Genomic DNA, 20,398 nt, shown 5'->3' on the forward strand with positions numbered 1-20,398 from the left:
ACAAGGGGCCCATCAACAACCAACACCTTATCCCTGACAACAAACTTATTGCTCATAAAACTCTCGTTCTAGCCACTCTACTCTTTCTTCCTGCAGCACCTTTTGCTGAAAATCCATGTTAATGACCCACACCTTCGCTAATCTGAATGGAAATTTTTGCCCAATAACCAAATCAATTTGAAGGACTAATGGCCAATGATCATAAGACGCATCGGGGTTTAATCTCCTAAAAAGTATTTGGAAAATGCTCTTCCCAAGCTGTAGATAACAAAAACCTATCCAGTTTGCAACTAATTACATTCACCTGCATGTTGGAACAAGTAAACTTCCCATTATGGACAGGGATGTCTGTCAATCTGTGTCTGGCAATGAACCTCGAAAAATCCTTCTTGCTTCTAGCCAGTCTCCTCCCATTTGAGTTCTCATGTCTAAATCTAGTAATACTGAAGTTCTTTTTTTATATCTTTTGAAGGGCTACACAAAGGGGGGAAGCCCATCCACCAACTCAGGTGCAGGTGGGATTTGATCCCAAGTCTCAGATACGACCAGCAGGAGACCTTACCAACCAGCTGGTTGGCACCTTGCAATCTAGTAACATTCAAGTTCCCCCAAGGCACTAGGGAATATCCTCATGCTCATGTAAAGAATCTAACTCCGCTTCCTTCCACATACGAGCTTCCTGGATTTCCTCTTTTTATTGTTTCTTTAACAAGAGCCCTCTACAATTCTCCACCCACCCTCTAACATTCCTTCTTAAGATTTTCATTGTTTAACTCCAGTCGTCATTCCCTTACCAAACGTTCTATTAGCACTTGTTAGAGATAGTGCTGCCTGGTAGGTGATCCCCAATTGCAACCTCTTCAATTCGCTATTTGGGCCTTTCTTCAAGCCATATCCCTTCGTCTTTCCAAGACCATCCTACTCTTGCTTTGAGTCATAGTGAGAATTTCTTCCCAGCTCCCCTTCTATCTCAGAACTTTTCATCCCTAATTTATTTGCCACGTCTGTAACTCCTTTCCTGTCCAAGTTATCCATTTTGTTTCACAAAAAACTTTGCTCTGTGTCTTTAACAACACTGGCCTCAATTGAGACTTTGCTTTTTTTCTACAAGTTAGGCAAATCTGGTGTTGGGATAGAACTCCTCCTGAACCTGGAACACAAGAAGAGAGTGAACTAGGGTGACCAAAAATGGAAAAAAAAACAACAGAAAAGCAAGATGGCTTAAGAATTCGTTTCAAGGGGTGGTCTGGCACAAAACAATTAACGTAAGCCAATAATAGCTTCCTTTGTCCTTTTCCAAGACTTTCAGGATCAGAGCTTGTCTCGTACTCGAGATTCACCAGTTGCACAGGTTGAAGCAAATCAACACTCCCCAATGACTCTTGACCTAAGAATTTTTGTTCCAACCAAAGCCACCTCCTAGAGATCAACTTCTGCTTCAGTTGCATAGATGCTTCCCTCTGAATCAAAGTCGATCTTGCCATTTCCTAGTGTTAGCGTAGGGGTATTTCTGTCTTTATACCTAGATTAATGTTGCTGATCTGTAATATTGTGTTGGAACAAGTGCTCTTAACTTAAGTAAGGGCACATAGGTCTTTTCAGTATTGTTTTAATAATAATATAAATACTTCCTGGCCGACTGGGAGAAGTCATGTTGACTCTTTCAGTTCGAACCAGAATTCTCACTTCTCTCTTTCTCTCTCTCTTTCACCTTTCTTCTTCTACATAACTAATCTCAGACAGCCAGAACTCTAAGGCAGACCTGAATTCTAACATGGTATCAGAACAACTTGAATCTGCCTAGGTTTCTATTCTCTGCGCACCCTATCTAGGGTTTTTCCTTTTTTTCTGTGTTCGATTGGAGAAAAAGGAAAGGGCTGAAAAGGAGTAATCGTCCTCTTCCCTTGGAGGTTTCTATGCCTCCAGTCAGGTTGTATGTGGTTGGTTGCTGTGATTTCTGAGATCGCCGTCTCCTAGTAGAGGAAGAATAGAGGGCCGAACTGTGTGTGCAGTGGCTGTCGTGTGTGGCTGTTGTGTGTGCAGTGGTTGTCGTGTGTAGACTGATTTCCTGCTCGTATGGGTGTTACTTCAGTGATAAGGTAAGAGATTTCAGTGCATGATATCTGTTATGGATTAAATAGGAAGTGTGTTTCAGACCATACGCTAGGGTTTCGGACAGTATTGTGCTAGGGTTTATGCTGGTTTCTTTGTGCATTTTGAAGGAAAAGATATGATCATAATAATGATTATAAACCTAGTGTGATGGTGCCTACAGACACCTGAATGTTCAGATGACCTCCATTAAATTAAACGGAGAGAATTATGTGCCTTGGAGTAAATCCGTTGAAGTCTTTCTGAAGGCAAAGAAGAAGGTAAAACACATCAGAGAGGATAAACCCTCCTCTGACTCTCATGAGTATGAGGACTGGGAGCAAAAAGATGCTCAGATCATCACATGGTAGTGGAACAGTATGGAACCCAGGATTAGTGTGAACTTCAAGTTTCTAAATACTGCCAAAGATGTGTGGGACCATGCGAAAAATTGTATTCGGGGCAGGACAATACAACTAGAGTTTATCAGCTTTATCAAGAGTACTTTAACCTGCAATAGGGCAATTAGAGTCTTGATGAGTACTATGCCAACATGAGGAGCATACGTAATGAGTTGAATGTCTATCATCCTCTCACTTCTGATGTCAAGATTCAGCAACAACAGAGAGAGCAGCTTGATGTGACTAGATTTTTTGTGGGACTAAAGTCTGAATATGAACCAGTACGGGCTCAGATATTAGGAGGATCAGCTCTTCCGTCCCTAGAAGAGGTATTTGCTCGACTCCGGAGGATTTCTATCGGATCAACTGAGAACTCTAATATCTCAGATAGATCTGCCTTTACTGCATCGAGAGGCTATGGTGTTAGAGGTGGAGCTATGGGAGCTCAGTCTGGCCGTGGTGGTGGTAGTGGTTCTGCGTATGGCCGAAGTGGCAATGGTGGGTCTACTCATAATCATGGTGGTGGTCGTATTGGGGGCAAAGATTCAAGGGGAGCCCCTGGTAGAGAACGTAGCTCAGGCCCAAGGAAGTGCACTCATTGTGGTACGGATGGACATACCATCAACTATTGTTATGATCTACATGGTCCTCCCTCAACCTGGGCCAATCATGCCATGACCGGTGACTCAAGTTCCAACTTTAGACAGGAGAATATGAGAGGTTTATCCAATCACAGCAGAACACGGGTGACTTTTGCTCACTCAGGTATGGCTTGTCTGACATCTACACCAAATCCCTGGATCATTGACTCTGGATCCTCCAATCACATGACTGGAACTCCAAGTGTGTTTTCCTCCTTATCTCATTGCTCAACATCACAATCTGTCACCCTTGCTAATGGTTCCACATCCTCAATTTGTGGTGTTGGTAATGTTGACCTAGATCCTGTATCCCTCTCATCAATTTCGTATGTTCCTAAATTGCCTTTTAAGCTTATGTCTGTTAGTAAGCTGACCAAATCACTTAACTGCTCCATTACCTTTTATCCTTCTATGTGTGTTTTACAGGATCTCAAGACGGGGATGAAGATTGGTGGAGGGCATGAAGCAGGTGGACTGTATTATCTTGACGGTGGTGGTGGTGGTAGAACTTCAATAGCTCTCCAGTCAACTCTTTCACATCTCCAGTGGCACTACCGATTTGGTCATCCGTCGCTAAAAGTCTTGAAGTCCTTGGTTCCGTCCATGAGTTAGCTTTCTGTTTTGGATTGTGAGTCGTGTCAATTTGGGAAACACCATCATGTTCCCTTTAGTTCTAGGGTTGATAACCATGTGTCGAGTCCTTTTTCTTTAGTTCATTCAGATGTTTGGGGTCCTTATAAAGTGATGTCTTATAATGGATACAGATATTTTGTCGTTTTTGTGGATGATTTTTCAGGGATGGCGTGGCTCTATTTAATGAAAGAAAAATGTGAATTGTTTTCCATTTTTCAGAAATTTTATTCTGAGATTCGTAACCAATTTGGTACCCACATCAAAGTTTTTCGTTCTAATAATGGCCGCAAATATTTATCCTCATCATTTCAGGAATACCTGGACCAACACGGCATTATACATCAGACCTCGTGTACCTACACCACACAACAAAACGAGGTGGCTGACAGAAAGAATCGCCATCTCCTTGAAACAGCAAGATCCCTCATGCATCACATGCATGTTCCCAAACCTTTTTGGAGTGATGCAGTGCTTACCTCTTGCTTTCTGATTAATCGGATGCCCACATTCATCCTTGATGGTCATTCTCCGTTTCAGGTCTTGTTTCCCACTTTGTCTTCGTTCCCTCTTACACCGAGAGTTTTTTGGTGTGCCTGCTTTGTCCATAATCTGGGTCCCGAGAATGACAAGTTCGATGCATGTTCTCTCAAGTGCATCTTCTTTGGCTATTCTCGGACCCAAAAAGGGTATAGGTGTTACCATCTTGGTTCTCGACGGTCCTTTGTGTGCGTTGATGTCAGTTTCTTTGAGTCTACTCCGTTCTTTATGGGGTCCGGTGATGCTTCTTCCTCCTCATCACCTCCTCCTCCTCCACTTCCCGTTGTCGATCCTCCTTCCTTTGTTCCATTCGTGACCAAATCCTTGCCTCCGATGCCACCAATTGTTGAACGCCCACCTATTCGTCATGTGTATACACATTGCCCACGCGCACCAGCTACTACTCCTCCGGCTACATCTCCGTCGACGGATCCGGCACCAGACCCACACTTAGCATCTGAGAGCTTGATCTACCCATTGCTTTGCGGAAAGGTAAACGTACTTGCACCATTCATCCCATTTCTAATTATGTTTCTCTTACTCACCTTTCCGCTTCCCATCGACAGTTTGTTACCCTGTTTTCATCAGTTATTGTTCCTAAAGATGTCCAGGAAGCCCTTGCCTCTCCAGAGTGGTGTCGTGCCATGTAAGAACAACTCTCAGCCCTTCATCATAATCATACTTGGGACCTCACTGCTCTTCCTCCTAGGAAGCAAGTTGTTGGCTGTAAATGGGTTTATACGGTTAAGTATCTGCCTGAAGGTAGTGTTGAACGCCTGAAAGCACAATTAATTGCAAAAGGGTACTCCCAAACCTATGGTATTGACTACACAGAGACCTTCTCACCGGTTGCTAAGATAGGGTCAGTTCGTGTTGTGATCTCTCTTGCAGCCATGTATGAGTGGCCACTATATCAGCTTGATATCAAGAATGCCTTTTTGCATGGTGACTTACTCGAGGAGGTCTACATGGAGCAACCTCCAGGGTTTGTTGCTCAAGGGGAGGATGGTAAGGTGTGCAGACTAAGGAAGGCTATATATGGGCTTAAACAGCCTCCTCGAGCATGGTTTGGTAGGTTCAGTGAGGTGGTAAAGAAGTTTGGTATGAAACAATGCAGAGTTGACCATTCTGCATTTAGTCATGACTCTCCGGGAGGAAAAATACAGTTGGTGGTGTATGTAGATGATATTGTTATTACTGGGAATGATAACATTGGTATTGATAGGCTGAAGACTTGTCTGCAAGATCACTTTCAGACAAAGGATTTGGGTAAGCTGAAATACTTCTTGGGGATAAAGGTAGCGAGATCCAAGTATGGTATTTGTGCCAGAGGAAGTATGTGCTTGATTTACCGGAAGAAACAGGCTTGTTGGGTGCCAAACCAGCTGAAACACCCATGGACACAAATACCAAGCTAAGCGGTAGTGATATGGGTGAAGTGTTTGAAGACCCTGGCAGATACCGACGACTTGTGGGCAAACTGAACTACCTAACCATTACCAGACCAGACATCTCATTTGCGGTTAGTGTGGTAAGCCAGTTCATGCAAAAACCTCTGATTCCTCATTGGAATGTAGTTCTGAGAATTGTGAAGTATCTAAAAGGAGCTCCGGGTTGCGGTCTGATATACAAGAGTGGGGGAAAACTTGAAATAGAAGGGTACTTTGATGTTGACTAGGCCGGTTCTATGTCTGATAGGCGGTCTACTACAGGCTATTGCACGTATTTGGGAGGTAACCTAGTGACATGGAAAAGTAAGAAGCAGACGATTGTGGCAAGAAGCAATGCAGAATTAGAATATAGGACTATGGCGCACACCACTTGTAAATTAGTGTGGCTAAGGAACCTTCTACAGGAAGTAGGGTACAACATTAACACTCCAATGAAGCTCTATTGTGATAATCAGGCTGCAGTTCATATCTCCTCTAATCCAGTGTTTCATGAAAGAACCAAGCACATTGACGTTGATTGTCACTTTGTGAGGGAGAAGGTGCTGAATGGAGAGCTAGACACTACACATGTTAATACAGGAAATTAGTGGGCTGACTTATTTACAAAAGGCTTGAGTCGGGAAAGAATGGACTACATATGTAACAAGCTGGGAGTATATGATATATACTCACCAGCTTGAGGGGGAGTGCTAGCGTAGGGGTATTTCTGTCTTTATACCTAGATTAATGTTGCTGATCTGTAATGTTGTGTTGGAACAAGTGCTCTTAACTTAAGTAAGGGCACACAGGTCTTTTCAGTCATGTTTTTATTAATAATATAAATACTTCCTAGCCGACTGGGAGAAGTCATGTTGACTCTTTCAATTCGAACCAGAATTCTCTCTTCTCTCTTTGTCTCTCTCTTTCTCTCTCTCTTTCTCTCTCTCTTTCACCTTTCTTCTTCTACATAACAGATCTTAGACAGGCAGAACTCTAAGGCAGACCTGAATTCTAACACCTAGCACAAAGTCTATGCTCACAAACTGGGTGGTTGGCAAGCGATTTATCTCTCTTCTCCTGAAAGGCCCTTCTCGACTGACAATCAAAATATGAGCGGAACCACTAATTGAGACCACTTTGCTACGACCAGCCTCAAGCTTTAGGAAATCCTCCTGAGACAGAAACCCAAAAGAATGAAAAACTGAGCGCACTAATAGTAAATTCAACAGGTGATCAAAAGTTCTCCAACCCGATTTATTGGTTTCTCCCAAAAAGCAGATGCATCTCAGCTTTTCCAACTGAAACCAACAGTTTAAACTAATGAGAACCTTCCCTCTTTTACACTCTCCTTTAAAGCCACTTGGAAGAAATTCTTCAACTATTTCACCCAACCCCCTTTGTGTAACACCTTTGACCAGGCTCCTCTTCCTCTCTGTTATCGTAACATCCTCTCCAAATGTCTAGCTCGAAGGCTTTTGAACCAATTGCTCCAAACGCCTCATGCTTTCTCCCAGATATGCACTTGGAAGATGTTCATCCAGCCCATACTACTTATATACTACAGATTGTGTATAGTTTTTTTTTATTTTTTATCAGTACAGATTGTATGCAAATTACAAAAAGGACCAAACTACCTCTGGTTGATTGACCGACATATTCAATCAGAAACAAATTTAGGAAGCTGTTCACACATCATGCACAGATTAGTTCTCTGCCTTGTAATATAAGATGGTCAGCCATGAGGATTTTGTTATGGTATGCTGTCAAAACAGAAGCATATCTTAGATGGAATATGTGGAGAGCAGATAACTGCCATTTAAAAAGAAAAAAAAAATCCCCACATGTGAACAAAGCATAAAATGCACCCCCCCCCCCATATCTGTTCTTTCACAAGTGAAAATTATAAAAAAAAAAAAAAAGACATAAAATATAGGAATATTGTACAAGAGTGTCTCCATAGTGTATCAAGAAAAGCAAATACCAAAAGTAACATCATATGTGAAACTTGTGTCTGTTATCATAAAAGTAACACCATATGTTTTTCAAGGCCAAGCTACTTGGCCCCTTCCAAATGCTAAAATTAAGTTATATGACAATGACTTGATCAATGGATAGCTGATCTGCTTAATGCCACCCCAAAAATATAATTAAGGCTGTGATTGGTTGCAATGCAAATAAATTTGCACTGATGCAAAAGTGTGGAAGTGAAAATGATTTGAGTGTAAATTCTGACTTATTTTTGTTTCAAATTTTAACTTATTTTGTTTATATGTGGTACAAACGAAGTAAATTTAGACATGAAGCAGAATATAGTAAAAGCCCGAAACAAAATTAAACAAAAATTTCCATTTTTCATTTGCACTCCCATGCATTTGTACTAAGTGCAAATAAAATTGCACTGCAACTAAAAGCAGCCTAAGAACTGAGCTGTCTGATCAGAAAAGTTAAGATAAACAAGATTCACCCACTTACTCTAGCAATATCAACTGGAACAGACCGATTAACCTTTGCCAATTGCAAATCAACGCTCTTCCTGGCCTCACTGTTCATTGTCTTGAACAAGTCCTACAAAATAACATCTCGTAAGAAATATGTGATATTACAAACTTGGTTAGAACAAATATAAAATTAATTAAATTACCTCAAAGAGAAGAGATATCAACTGTCCAGATAGCTCCAACCGTTTATTCCCTACATAGTCCTGCAATACAAGGAAAAATATTTATCATGAGCACAATCTATGATACCCGGATCCCTGTACATCCCTAGCATACTTGGTATTGTATCCAATATCTATCAGACCCAATACTGGATAATGCATAGATGCTTCTAGATGTAATCTATAGCATTAAGCCATTAACACATTGAAAATATATAAAGTGCTATGTTTTAACAATTATACTATAAAAATATCCACACATGACAGAAATTTTAATTAAATTTGGCAAGACATAAATCTGGAGAAATGACATTTTGCTTCAAAAACTAGATATAAACTCATGATATACGATATATTGGATACCAGTACCAATACCTGTATCTATGTCCAGGATTTTAGGAAATGAAGAGTCATATCTTCCTTTCCCATATTTATGCTCAATTCTGTGTATGTGGGCATCATAGAGTACAATTTGAAAAAGCATTCACACATGATTTGTCCATTAAAAGCCTCACACGCCTGTCCTCTCCACAAGACCAATGCTCAATACATACAAGATAGCCTAGATCTAGATGAGCATCATGTCATTGCCACTCTAGCTAGGTCTTCCAAAGTTATTCATCTTGATATGAGGTCTACTCCTCCAATAACTAAAGAATTGCAGCCCATCTAAAAGTTTTAGTGGGAATTCCATGAACAATGGACAGGATAACGATTCAATGCCTCCAAAACCAAATGACACACGACTCCAATTAAAAATCCCACTCAGATAACCAAGAAAGAATGTAGTTCCAAATACCTCCAGAGCTTCCCCCTCCACCACCACCCAAGCAACATACACCTCTTTGGTACCTACCAAATCCAAGGTTTTGGAAATTCCACACAAGGTTTCTACACGCAAAAGGAGGCAAAGTATCAAATACTTTTTAGCAGAGAGTGTTAGTATCTACCATACTGAAACCCCCAAAAACATTCCCCATCCTAGTAAATGTCAGGATGCATTAAATGTTCAAGAATACAAACAAAATGTTGACCCACCACCAGGCATAACCCCTCAAAATCATCAGCTACTATAAGAGGAAAAACATCTCTCAATATGTAATTTTTTCCTGTACAGAGATCTTCTATGGTCAAGAGCATCTAACACTTCCATTTCCAACAAAAGAACAAACAACAAGATGCCGCCACCTAGCCACCTAATCATGGTTTATAGCTATAACAGTAGTAAACTGACACTCAATCTTCAACCTCCCTATGCTCGCGGCAAAATCTTCAAAACTTCCAACCAAGCAGCTACGAAAGAACGGCTCTCCTGCTGCAACCCCTTCATCATTAGTGTGAACTCTATTATGAAACCCTATCACATGCAGCATTGCTCTCCCTTGCCCCTCAGTATCCCATAGCACCATATTTGCCATCACACCAATTCACCATTAGTAACAACAAACACTGTTGTTTACATTACTGAAAGCATGGGATCTCAACACATTTTTCGCAATTTCCCAAGCGGTTTTCAAAAGTTCTTATACCTCTCCTTCAAAATCTATGAAAAAAACACCAAAGCGGTGATGAGGATCAAAAGAAGCCTTTGAAGACTACTATCTCCTTCAAGTGCTTCACTGTCAAGATGCTGTCCAAGGGAAGGAGCCAAGCAAAGGCCTCAAGCAATCCCAAATATTCTTTCTTATCATATATAAAGTTGCTGTTGAGATTTTCCATTGTATGAATACTAATCTACAACAGCTGATTTCTAATAGTTTTTCATCCAAAACCCTTTTAACAAACTAATATAGATTCATTTATTTTCTTCCATCTTCAACAAACCATCGCCTTAATCTCTGATACTTAGCCTACTATAGGTCTGATTCCAGTAGACCATTGAGGGGGAATCCAATATTTGCAAAAATTAAAAAGCATAGATTTGCTTAGAGAGAGATTTTCATATCCATTACCTCATAAGCACAAGAAATGATTCAACTCAATTCATTTAGATGTTTCAATCAGATCAAAATTCTTTTTTTTTTGGAATTACTCGAGGCTCCAAATATCCCTTTCACAAATAAAAACAAAATAGGATCCTCTTCCAGCAATTCTAATTATTACTATCTACCCTTTTGCAATAGGAGAGAACCATATGATAGAGATGAACAAGAAAAGCACATGAGGTAAGGTATGTGTGAAGGGAAAAAGACATTAAAAAGTTCCAAGGTGGTTTGGAATGAGGTTGAAGATTTCTAAAAGACTACACAGCAAACTTGGATTAAATATGTTAACAGAATGCAACACCAATTAGTGTTGGAGCTCTGAGGCTTGACTGATGACAACAATTTATTTTTGTTCTCAGCTAGCTATCATTCATCTTTGTTAAGTCCAGTCAAAAATACAAACACTCGGTTTTTTTATAGATAATCTAACACTCATAACGCTGAAATAGTTTCACTAATTAGAAAAACTTAGGATACAACAAGTTGTGAAAGAAATCAGCTTTAGTAAGCTGACACAAAACAGAATTACAGATGTGTCCAAAACATACGTCTTCTTTGAACCCCTTGTTTTGCTAAGCTATCTGCCAATCTCTTCACCCACCCCACCTGGACTGACATGCTCCTTGACATCCATTTAAATCTTGGAGTTCATTCTTCAGCTGTAATGTCACCCCTTCCCCTTTCTGCAACCATTTTATTACAGTTTTTGAGTCTCCTCAATGATCAGTCTATTAATACCCAACTCTTTATCCTTCTCAACCCCATATGCTGCAGCTAGAAACTCTGCCTTTCCACACCGCCCTACTCCACAGGACCGGAGTACAATGCAATAATGTTTCCATCTTCATCTCTAATGTCCCCCCCCCAAATGCCTGAGGGGCCTGGATTACCCACACAACCCCCATCAAAGTTCAGCTTCTTCCAGCCATCTATTGGAGGAGACCATACCTAAAAAAGCTGCTGTCCTGTAGATGAAGAGGCAGCAATAAGTCCCCAAACCCTAAAGAAATCTTTAACCTTAAAAACTGAAAACAACTTCAAGCTTTTTGCCCAATGTGCCACCCTCAATGTTAGTGTTTCGACTAATGCCTACTTACATTTTTCTTTTACCTTTTTTTATAGCTAGCTATTTTTTTATAATTAAAAAGGATCAATTTCAATAATAAAACTAGTGAAGTTACAAGCTTCCTTTGGAGAGGCACGAGCTGTGTCCTCTCCTACCAGTAGAAATAAAGACAAAAGATAGAAGACAGATTCAGTCTACAATTGAGCCCAATACAAACTTTCCCTATTCACCCCTTGCTTTGCAAGACCATCAGCCATAGAGTTTGCTGGCCTCCCCACCCATTGTATTCTTACAGTCAAGCTTCTTGTTAGACAGTTGAACTTTTTAATTTCATTCTTAAAACACCAAACTACAGATTCCGGATTTTGTAGCCACCCCACTACTACCTAGTCCCCTTCTAATATCATCTGTTCCACACCTATCTGCACTGCTAATTGTACTCCCTGGATAGTGGCAGCAAGTTCCACTCTAGTAGAGTTTCCAACTCCTATGGGTCCTGAGAAAATAAGGACCACATTCCCACTCTCATTCCTCAGTACTCCCACCCCTGACGGACCAGGATTACCAAGAGAGCTCCCATCGAAATTCAGCTTCAAGAATCTTTCAGGAGGGAGTTCCCAAGCCATGCTCACTTATGTTATTTTGGATGAGCAATTAGCCACTACTAACCAACTCCTCCACACATCATTGAATGAGAATTGATGGAAAAAATCCAGTGATTTTAGCCATCAAATCACCCTATTTAGAATGCAGTCCTTCATCTCTTCTGGCCTTCTCTCCTTCTCTTGGAAAATTCTGACATTCCTTTCTTCCCACATTGACCAAATCAGCACTGCTCTTACACACCTCCACATAATTCTTCCTCTTCTGTGCCGCCAAGGGAAGAAAGAAGGACCAAAGAACAAACTTGCATCTGCTGGCCTAACCAACCAGCACCCGAACAATGAGAAGAGCCACTCCCATAACTCTGCAGTAAATGAACAAGATATTAGTATATGGTTACAGTCCTCACCATGTGACCTGCAAAGAATACACCAAGAAGGTGAGAGGCCGAGAAAAGGTCTTCTCTTTGCAGAGTGTCAAAGGTGTTTATTTTCCTATAATGCACTTCCCAGCACAAAAGCCATAACCTTAGGGGGAACAGGCCTGCACCAAATTTCCTTAAAAAAGAAAGACTGGTTGGGGGTAGACTAAGTAATGGATTTAAGAAAAGAAGCACATGAAAAAGATCCACTCTGCTGGGGTGTCCAAATCAGAGTATCATGTTCAGAAGGGTTCAAACTTACTGTATCAAGTAGACTTAGCAGATTTGTGAGAGACACAATTTCCTCTTCCCTTAAACCTCAACGAAACCCAAAGTCCCAGTTTGGTGTTAATGGGTTATTCATAATGGAAAAAAACTTTGACATAACATGATTTTTGTACCTTGAAACAGAGAACAAAGAAGGGAAAAGGTCCTTCAATGGAACCTCTCCCACACAAGTATCCTCCCAAAATAGGACTGAGTTACCATTGCAAACATCATACCTGACAAAACTGAGGAATTGAGGAAGAATGCCATGAATAGCTTTCCAAGGTGTTTGCCAAGGTTGCCCGCCATGATACTCTAGCATCCCATCCGTTTTCTGAGCGACCATCAATACTACCCACCACCTCGGGCCAAAGCTCTCTCTCTCTCTCTCTCTCTCTCTCTCTCTCTCTCTCTCTCTCTCTCTCTCCATTGGCCACCTCCATAGCCACTTCCCCAGCATGCTTTATTTTTTTAATCAAATTCACTAAACCCAATCCCCCTTCCTCTTTATTCCAGCAAACCACCTCCCATTTTATCAAGTGATTCTTTTTACTCTCCCCCTGCTCCCAAAGAAAGTCTCTCATCAGCTTCTCTAGCTTCTTAGCTTCCCTAGGTGGAATCCTAAACACAGACAAGAAATAGGTTGGTAAGTTAGCAAGTGTGGCTCTTATCAACGTGATTCTACCCCCCAAGGATAAGTAGTTTTTCCTCCACGAAGTTAACTTCTTTTGGAACCTCTCTACAACTGGCCACCAAAAGCTACTCTCCCTAGGGTTTGCCCCTAACGGAAGCCCCAAGTAGGTCATAGGCCAAGACGAGATAAAACAACCTAAACTTCTTGCTATGAACTCCACCTCCCTATCCTCCAAGTTAACACCAGCTACACAACTGTTTTCGAAGTTGACACTCAAATTTGACAACCTCTCAAAGCTTCTAACCAATTCCTTGAGATTCCTCACTCTCTCAATATCATCCCCATCACAGAAAATCAGAATATCATCTGCAAATTGGAGATGGGTGACCGGAAAACCACCCCTCCCTATTCTCCACCCTTTAATCACATCTTCTCCACCCTTTAATTACAGAGAAAGGGCAGGAACTTAGACATCCATAAATCCAACTACACCACTTATTCCCAAATCCACAATTTCTCAATACTTCTACCAAAAAGTGCCAGTTCACCAAATCGTAGGCCTTTTCTAAATCCAACTTATAGACAAAGCCTTTTCTTTTAGATCATCTCATATCCTCCATGCACTCATTAGCAATTAGGATCAGATTTGCTATCTGTCTTCCTTGTACAAAGGCTCATTGTGCTTGGCTTATTAAGGATGGGAGAATCGCTTTAAGCCTCAAAGTCAACACCTTAGCCAGGATTTTGTAAATGCTAGTTACCAAACTAATTGCCCTAAAGTCCTTAGGTCGGATAGCATCTGAGTTCTTAGGGAATAAGGCCAAGAAAGCGGCATTGACTCCCAGACTTACTATATGATTCTCTAAAAATTCCTCAACAGCAGCACAAAAATCTTCTTTCAGGATGTCCCAACAATCTTGGTAGAAAGCCATAGTAAATCCGTCGGGGCCTGGCGCCTTAGATCTATCCATCATAAACACTGCCCTCTTGATCTCCTCTTCTTCAATATTCCTTTCTAACCACCTTGCTTTTTCTTCCTCTAACCTCGGCCATTCCAAACCTTCCAAAGGCATCCTCTCATTCAAAGACCTACTATAGATGGATTTAAAATGATCTACAAAGGTCCTAGCTATATCCTCTTGGTTGGTAACTACCTGCCCTTCTATTTCAAGTCTAGCTACTAAGTTCTTCCTCCTTCTTCAATTGCCTTCTTGATTCTCTATCCTGTTCACTCAACAACCCATGGGCTTCCTTCTCATCCAATTTTCCAATTTGTGTGACCAAGCTCAACTTTTGTTCCTCCACCCTACCAAAGTGATCTTTATTCCACTCCTTCAATTTGACTCGGTCTCTTCAACTTCTGATGAAATTTAATTCCTTCCACTTTATTCCCCTTAACTCCTTGTTCCAGCAATCCTTCACTATGCTTTCAAACCCAAGATGAGTTAACCACATATTCTCAAACCTAAATGGTTTAGGTCCACTAACTAGGGATTCTACACCAATCTTAACGGGACAATGGTCTGATGTAACCCTAGGCAAAGCTCTAGAGACCAAGTTCCCCCAGTAGTTTTCCCATTCTAAGTTAAATAGAAACCTATCCAGCTTTGAACACAACGGATTATCTTGAAAGTCAGACCAGGTGAATCTAGCTTGCAGCAATGGAATTTCTTTTAGCCACCACATCTGCTCCTTCAAGATGGAATATTAGAGTATCTACAACAAGCTGAACACACACATCAGTAACAGAAACCGAATGGACACCCATACCTGATCGCATAGTAGGAGAATGAAGAAGAAACGAGGCTTGCATCTGAGAAATTACAGGTAGTGCCAAGTCTATCCCCTTAGTTGGTATTTGTAATGAGGTGGTTAAAGTTAAATTTTCACCTTTGTCAAGTCGTACCACCAGAGAAGCCCGTGCTTGTTCCTTTCTGACCTATCTTCACAGTCCACCGGAAATTCTTGTGCCTTTATACGAACTTTGTTTGTTTTCTGAGAGGTTGTAGTTGCTCCCTCATGGAAGAGGGGTGTGATAAGCTCAACATCTGAAATCGTGCTTTCTATCCTTCTCATCTCCCCTTCTTCCTCTTGAGAGATTCCTTCTAAGAAAAGAACCTTTGTACTGAAGCTTCCTTCCTGTAACATATCCACGTTTTCTTGCAAATCAATATTTCCCAAACTTGTTGTACCAGTCGAGACTTCATCATCGCCACCTTCTTCATCTGAGTCTTCACTATCTTCAAAAAGTTCTAAGTTGTGTCATTTCAAGCTTCTGGGGTTCTGCATGTCCAGAGAAAGGATATTGGGCCTCTTGGTCGGAACCCATTGTAGGTAGGTTGGGGCCGATACTACTACTCATGCGCAACCCTGATAGAACAAACTCGAGGAAGAGGGAGATAGATAGTTCTTACCATCTATTAGAGCTTTTCCTTTTCCAAGAGTGTGTGACTTAGGTGAGTCACAAGACCCACTTACCTGAGCCTTGGCATGGGCCAACTTGATCCGCGGCCCACCATTTATTTTTTTAGGAGGCCCAACAAAATTTTGAGGCCTAATCGAGTTAATAAGTTCTGGCACATGAGACTTTACTAAGTCACGCTCAGTGCCCCCTACCCCAAGTTCCAGTTCACCCTTTTTTGGTTCAACCCGGTCTGACTCCTTTACCTTCCTTCTATGATTTGAAATTGAATCCGAGATTTCACCTTCTGTTACCACCTGAGCATAAGATTTACTACTCTCCTTACTGAAAACTTGCTCTCCACGTAGTTGACCACTCAGCCCTATTCCTTGACCTTTGCCATCTTGACCTTCTTGTCTGCCAAAACCTTTAGATAGTCCTAAAGGCTTGCATTTCTTTCCTCCCAAATAGTCCAAAGTAGTGCAGCTCTAGTACACCTCCATAGGATCCTAACCCTCCTTTCCATGCCACTAATACCATTATACCAGTAGGAGAAGACCACCTGCACCAAAAAAAGGAAGGAAACCAATTCCAGATGAAACTGACAAAAGGACAAGATATTAGAAGGTGGAAAGCAGTTTCACCATTCAACTTACACAAGACACACCAATTAAGGGGCAAGCACCAACTTGGTCTTTTTTGTTGAAGTACATCAAAGGTATTAATACAACCATGAAATACTTCCCAACAAAAAGCACTGATTTTAGGGGTAATGGGAGGGCACCAAATTTCTTTGATTGGGAAAGGATGAGAAGAGGAGGTGGCGACCAACAAGTGCAGAACGGATTTACAAGAAAACAACCTGTCAAAAGTAGGACAAGTCATACCTGATATGATTTAGGAAAGTAGGGAGAAAATCATGGATGACCATCCAAGGAGAAGCCAAAGTAGCCCTACAGAGACATCCAGAATTCCATCCATTGCTTAACATGCCATGAATGCTTGCAACAACTTTGTGGCATAATTTCTCATTTTCGTTTGGAAACCTCCAAAGCAATTTGCTAAGCAAGGCCTGATTCTTTAACCAAACATTACCAATTCCCAAACCCCCTTCTACCCTCAATTTCACTACCTTTTTCCCATCTAACCAAACGATCTAACTTTTTCCCCTGGCTCCCAAAGAAAATCCCCCATGATTTTTTTTATTTTCCTCACTATCCCTTATGGCATCCTGAACACTAACATGTAATACACTAGAATATTTGCTAGGGTAAACTTGATTAGAGTTATTCTCCCCCCCCCCCTCAATGCGATATAGTTCCTTTACCACCCCGCCAAGCAATTCTCGATTCTTTCCATAACCGGAGACCAAAAACAAACAAATCTAGGGTTGTCTCCTAGGGGTAAGCCCAAGTATTTCAATGGCCACTCTCCTTTCTCACAGCCAAGGGAATTTTCCAAAAACCTCAATTCATCCTCTTCAATGTTGGTTCCAACCAATAAGCTCTTAGACCAACTAATCCTCAAGTTAGACATCCTCTCAAAGAGTTTCACAACCAGCCTCAAATTTTCTACTCCCTCCCTACCAGCCTCAAACGTTATCCCTCCCCACTGACCAACCCCCGAATGGCTGCAGACAATTTGCTCTCGAAATCAATTTACTTAGGGCTTCGTCTATCATGTACAAAGGCCCCTTGTGACTGAGAAACAAGTAGGGGGATCACCTTCTTAATCCTCAAAGACAAAACCTTTGCTATCACCTTGTAAATAATGGTGACTAATCTTATTGGTCTGAAATCCCCTGGCTGGTTGGCATTGTTCTTCTTTGGGATTAGTGCTAAAATATTAGAGTCCATACCCGGACTTATCACTCCTCTTCTATAGACTTCATTGAACACTCTTAGCAAATCTCCTTTGATCATGTTCCAACAGTCTTGATAGAAAGCCATTGTGAAACCATCGGGTCCTAGTGGAAAAGACCGCTTCCTTAGTCTCATTCTCTTCAAACCTTTTTTTCCAAAACTTGGACTTGAGAATCCCCTAAAGTCTCCCAATCAGTGCCTTCAGCCCTCTACCACTCGACTTGGGGTCTTCTATAAATAGGCCTGAAATGCTCTAAGAATACTTTTGCAATCTCACTTGGGCCTATAATCTCATTTTCCCCCACCAATATAGAAGTAATCATGCTCCTCATTCTCCTTCCATTTGCAATGGCATGGAAAAACCTTGTATTTCCATCACCTTCTTTGATACATCTCTCTCTTTATTTTTATTTCCAACATATTTCCTCCCTCAATAAAGTCTTCCATAGTTCTTTCTTCAAAGACCATCTCAACTCACATTCACCTTCACGAAAGGATCCTTCTACCTCTTTGCTATCAATTGCCTCAATCTAGGAAATCAAATCAGCTTTCTTCTCCTCCAATCTTCCAAATTTCTCCCAATTCACTCTACCCCTTTTTCAATAATTGGAGTTTCTTTAGGAACTTTTGGCCTTCCCACATTCGAAACTGATCTAAGCTATTACACCAAGCCTTGAATAAATCCGGGTAAGTGAGCCACATATTCTCAAATCTACATGGAGTTAGGCCACCATCACTGATTCTCTTAAACAAACAGATGGGCCAATAGCCTAAGGTGTTCTTGGGAGATTCCTCCCAACTAATCCAAGCCAGTGCTCTTCCCAATTCGGTGAAACTAAAATCCTATCAAGCTTGGATAGAATAGGGGTTGTTTGAAGATTGTCCCATGTATAAAAATATTGCCCAAGGGAATATCTCTCGGCTCAAAAGAATCAATAAAGGAATTGAAATTTCTCATACTCAACGTAGTTCTTTGTCTACCCCCGGATGTCTCATACTCAACGCAATTGCATATGAACTACCTGTATGTGCAAAGGAAGTGGTGTAGTTGGCTCCTGCATTCTGTTGTCCATTTGGAAGGCTAGAGCTGGGTGAACCTTTCTTACTCAAAAGCTGTCAAAACCTCTCCAATTATGTTCCCACTGTTGCTACTGCAATGGATTCCCAATCAATTTGGGAGAGAGGGGATGAAGAGTCTCCTGTAGTGGCTACATTTGCATTTCCCTTCCTGTTTCTTACCCGAGCAATCATAAGATTTGGATGAAGCTTCCAACAAGTGTCCTTGGTGTGCTTAGGCTTCTTGCTATAATCACACACCACGTACTTCTTATCTTCCCTTCTATTATCACTACTCCCCCTGTCTCCATTCGGCTTAGGTTTTGTTGTACCAACCATAGCCGACTGGTCAATCCCAGGCTATCTCAGCATTTCATTCCTCCAACTCTCCTCTCCAAAAACAAAAGCATAGGCCTGAGAGAGTGTCACACTCTCCCTAGAAAGAATCTACTGCCTAGCAATGTCAAATTCAGGGTTCAGCCCTACCAACAACTCAAAAACCCTATTACTCTACCATTTTGTGATAAATTGCTGCATTATTTACAATTTCCCATAACACAGTTTCTTAGTGATCTATTTCCTGCCATAGGGTTTTCAGCATGGAGAAATACACAACAAGAGGTTTTTCTCCTTGTTTCATACTTATCATCTGATTTTTTAACTGATAGGCTCTAGCTTCATTTTGCTTCTGAGAGTAGATTCCAGTCACTCCATCCCAAATCTCCTTAGCAGTATTAGCCCATAGGAAATTTTTTGCAAAATGAGGTAACATAGAATTACAGAGCTAGGACGTTACCATGTAATTCTCTTGCACCCATTGGGATGAGTCTGTATCATGTTTCTTCTCCTCCCCAAAGAGATACCCTAATTTTCCACGGGCACCAAAAGCCATCTTAGCTGATTGTGTCCACTCCAAATAATTTATACCATCAAGTTTTACTATAGTAATGGTCCCAGACCCAAAAATATCACTACTACCTCCAACACCTAGTCCCACAGTACCGGTAAATTTCATCTCTGTATTCCAACTCTCCATTTTACTTCAAATAGTTCAACAGTAAGAAAGAAATAGATTGGAGACCTTCAAAAATTAATTTAATACCACACACACAGAAACCAACCCTTCTGAAAGAAGAAAACCCTACCTGGAAGGAAATCCCTCTCCTCCCCATGCCTCCCAACAGAGAGAAAAGTGAATCGATCACTCCAAAAGGCCTAGAAAATTTCAGAAACCAAACCGCCCTCTTCAAAAAATCAAAAGAAAACTAACAATACCTAGGCGCCCAAGATCATATCAAAAACAAAGAGTCCAACTTTTCTGGGACTCTTCCCCGTACTCCAGTTCTTCTTGATCTTGATGTCGAACAGTAGATCACCTTCCTAATGTCTAGATCCCACCAAAAACTCCAAGAACTGGGCAATCTATAACAAATCGATCAGCCCTTTACTACTTCATGCAATCGGCTGATCTAGGGCTGCATGAGAATGCTTCAAGAAACCCTAGCCGATGCTCTGATACCAAGTAGAAATCTGCTGAATTAAAAAATATGAAAGAAAGTAGTTTCTTGAAGAGAGAGGGAGAAGAAGAGAAGAAAAGAAGTTGAAAAAAAATAGAGAAATCATCTGGCCGCCCCCTTCACTAATTATTTATACTAAAATAATATAACAGTACAAAGACAACTATGCCCTTATAGGGGGGCAAAACATAAAA

At 41.1% G+C, this 20,398-nt stretch overlaps 1 protein-coding gene across 3 annotated transcripts in view; it reads right to left on the bottom strand.

Annotated features, from left to right (window-relative positions):
- The window catches only part of NRPC2 (nuclear RNA polymerase C2), a 109,120-nt gene that overhangs the window by 63,269 nt on the left and 25,453 nt on the right, over positions 1-20,398 (bottom strand). For all 3 annotated transcript variants that reach the window (XM_088973631.1, XM_088973630.1, XM_088973629.1), the window contains 2 exons: positions 8,375-8,434; positions 8,206-8,298 (listed from right to left, as the gene is read on the bottom strand). In XM_088973631.1, the coding sequence (XP_088829757.1) occupies positions 8,206-8,298; positions 8,375-8,434 (153 nt within the window). The remainder of the gene's footprint in view (positions 1-8,205; positions 8,299-8,374; positions 8,435-20,398) is intronic.

This window comes from Nelumbo lutea, chromosome 2 (genome assembly GCF_056320005.1).
Source record: "Nelumbo lutea isolate HS-2025 chromosome 2, American lotus-T2T, whole genome shotgun sequence".
NCBI classification, from domain to species: Eukaryota; Viridiplantae; Streptophyta; class Magnoliopsida; order Proteales; family Nelumbonaceae; genus Nelumbo; species Nelumbo lutea.